Genomic DNA, 1,217 nt, shown 5'->3' with positions numbered 1-1,217 from the left:
AAGGAGTACCGGCAGAGCACGGCAGGGTGACCGTGCCAGTGGGGACATGGCGGGAACAGGGTGGGTCACACTGTGTCACAGTCCCACCACAGCCACCCAGGCCACCAGCACACTTACATCTTCTCAATGAGCTCCTTCTCATCCAAGGCACCAGGCAGGTCTCGCTTGTTCCCCAGGACTAGGACCTGCAGGGCAGGAGAGGGGACACCTGAAGCTCCTGGCCACCAGACCAGCCTGCTTCTGTCACCTAGAAGCGGACCCTGCTTGAGATGCAAGATAGCCCTGGCCACTTCACCGGGATGGGCCCGATGGAGAAAACCCCTTCAGCAGGCAATCAGAAGGCAGAGCATTTCAATGAACAGCCTTAATTAGCCTGTACACAGCCATCTCCTGCGTACTCTCTAGTCCCAGTGAGAAGCTGGCCCCACAGCACATCCTCCCTGAAGGGCATCAGCATCTGTTGTGCCATCTAGGATGTTCTCCCAGGAGCCTCTTGATGTCTTTGAGCAAAAAGTCAAGTGAAATGGCTAAAACTGACGTTATCACGAAGGAGTGAGATGTAGATGCTGCGCAGAACCTGCTCTCTGCAGGCAGCCAGCCCAAAACAGCAACTGCTGTTTGCACCATCCACTGATCTCTCCTTATTTCAAGGCTTTTCACATCCACAAAGCCATCCTCAGACTATGCAAGGAAAATAATCACCCGGCAGGACTCGTTCATCCCTTCGGAGCATGCCACACGACTGTCATCTGACAAGGACGGCACTGAGGCTGCGGCCGCCTTCCCGGGGTGAGCAGGGGCATCTGCACCAGCACAGTAACGCAGCATCCCCCAGTTCAAATTTGGAGACTTGTTCTCAAAAAAAGAGCACTCAGAAGGGCTGCAAATGCAGTGTCTTATGTCGGGAGCTCAATTTAGTTGGCAGCAAACTTTTGGGATCTATAGCAAGATCCTCAATTAGCTCCTTTAAAAGAATGCTGATTTTGGATGCTCCGTAAACATCCCACCCCAGCACGCGCAGCATGCCCTGTGCTGCCACCACATCCCACCTCCTGCAAATGCCACAGCCCAGCAGCCGCTCTCCTAGGAGACGAGACCTTAATGTCCTATCATAAATAAGGTGCAAATTCATGTGAGAAGACAGATCTCACACATTGGGGAGGTTTTCTGGTCTCTTCTAAAGCTCCCTTCCCTGTTGGCTGGCAAAGCCCTGGGGT

At 53.5% G+C, this 1,217-nt stretch overlaps 1 protein-coding gene across 1 annotated transcript in view; it reads right to left on the bottom strand.

The window, feature by feature from the left end:
* Positions 1-1,217, bottom strand: part of ARL8A (ADP-ribosylation factor-like 8A) — a 5,298-nt gene that overhangs the window by 1,175 nt on the left and 2,906 nt on the right. Inside the window, exon 4 of the mRNA XM_009708814.1 lies at positions 118-185. Within this exon, the coding sequence (XP_009707116.1) occupies positions 118-185 (68 nt within the window). The remainder of the gene's footprint in view (positions 1-117; positions 186-1,217) is intronic.

Source organism: Cariama cristata, unplaced genomic scaffold (genome assembly GCF_000690535.1).
Source record: "Cariama cristata isolate BGI_N322 unplaced genomic scaffold, ASM69053v1 scaffold2911, whole genome shotgun sequence".
In the NCBI taxonomy this organism is placed as follows: domain Eukaryota; kingdom Metazoa; phylum Chordata; class Aves; order Cariamiformes; family Cariamidae; genus Cariama; species Cariama cristata.
This window is presented reverse-complemented; position numbering and strand designations above follow the sequence as displayed.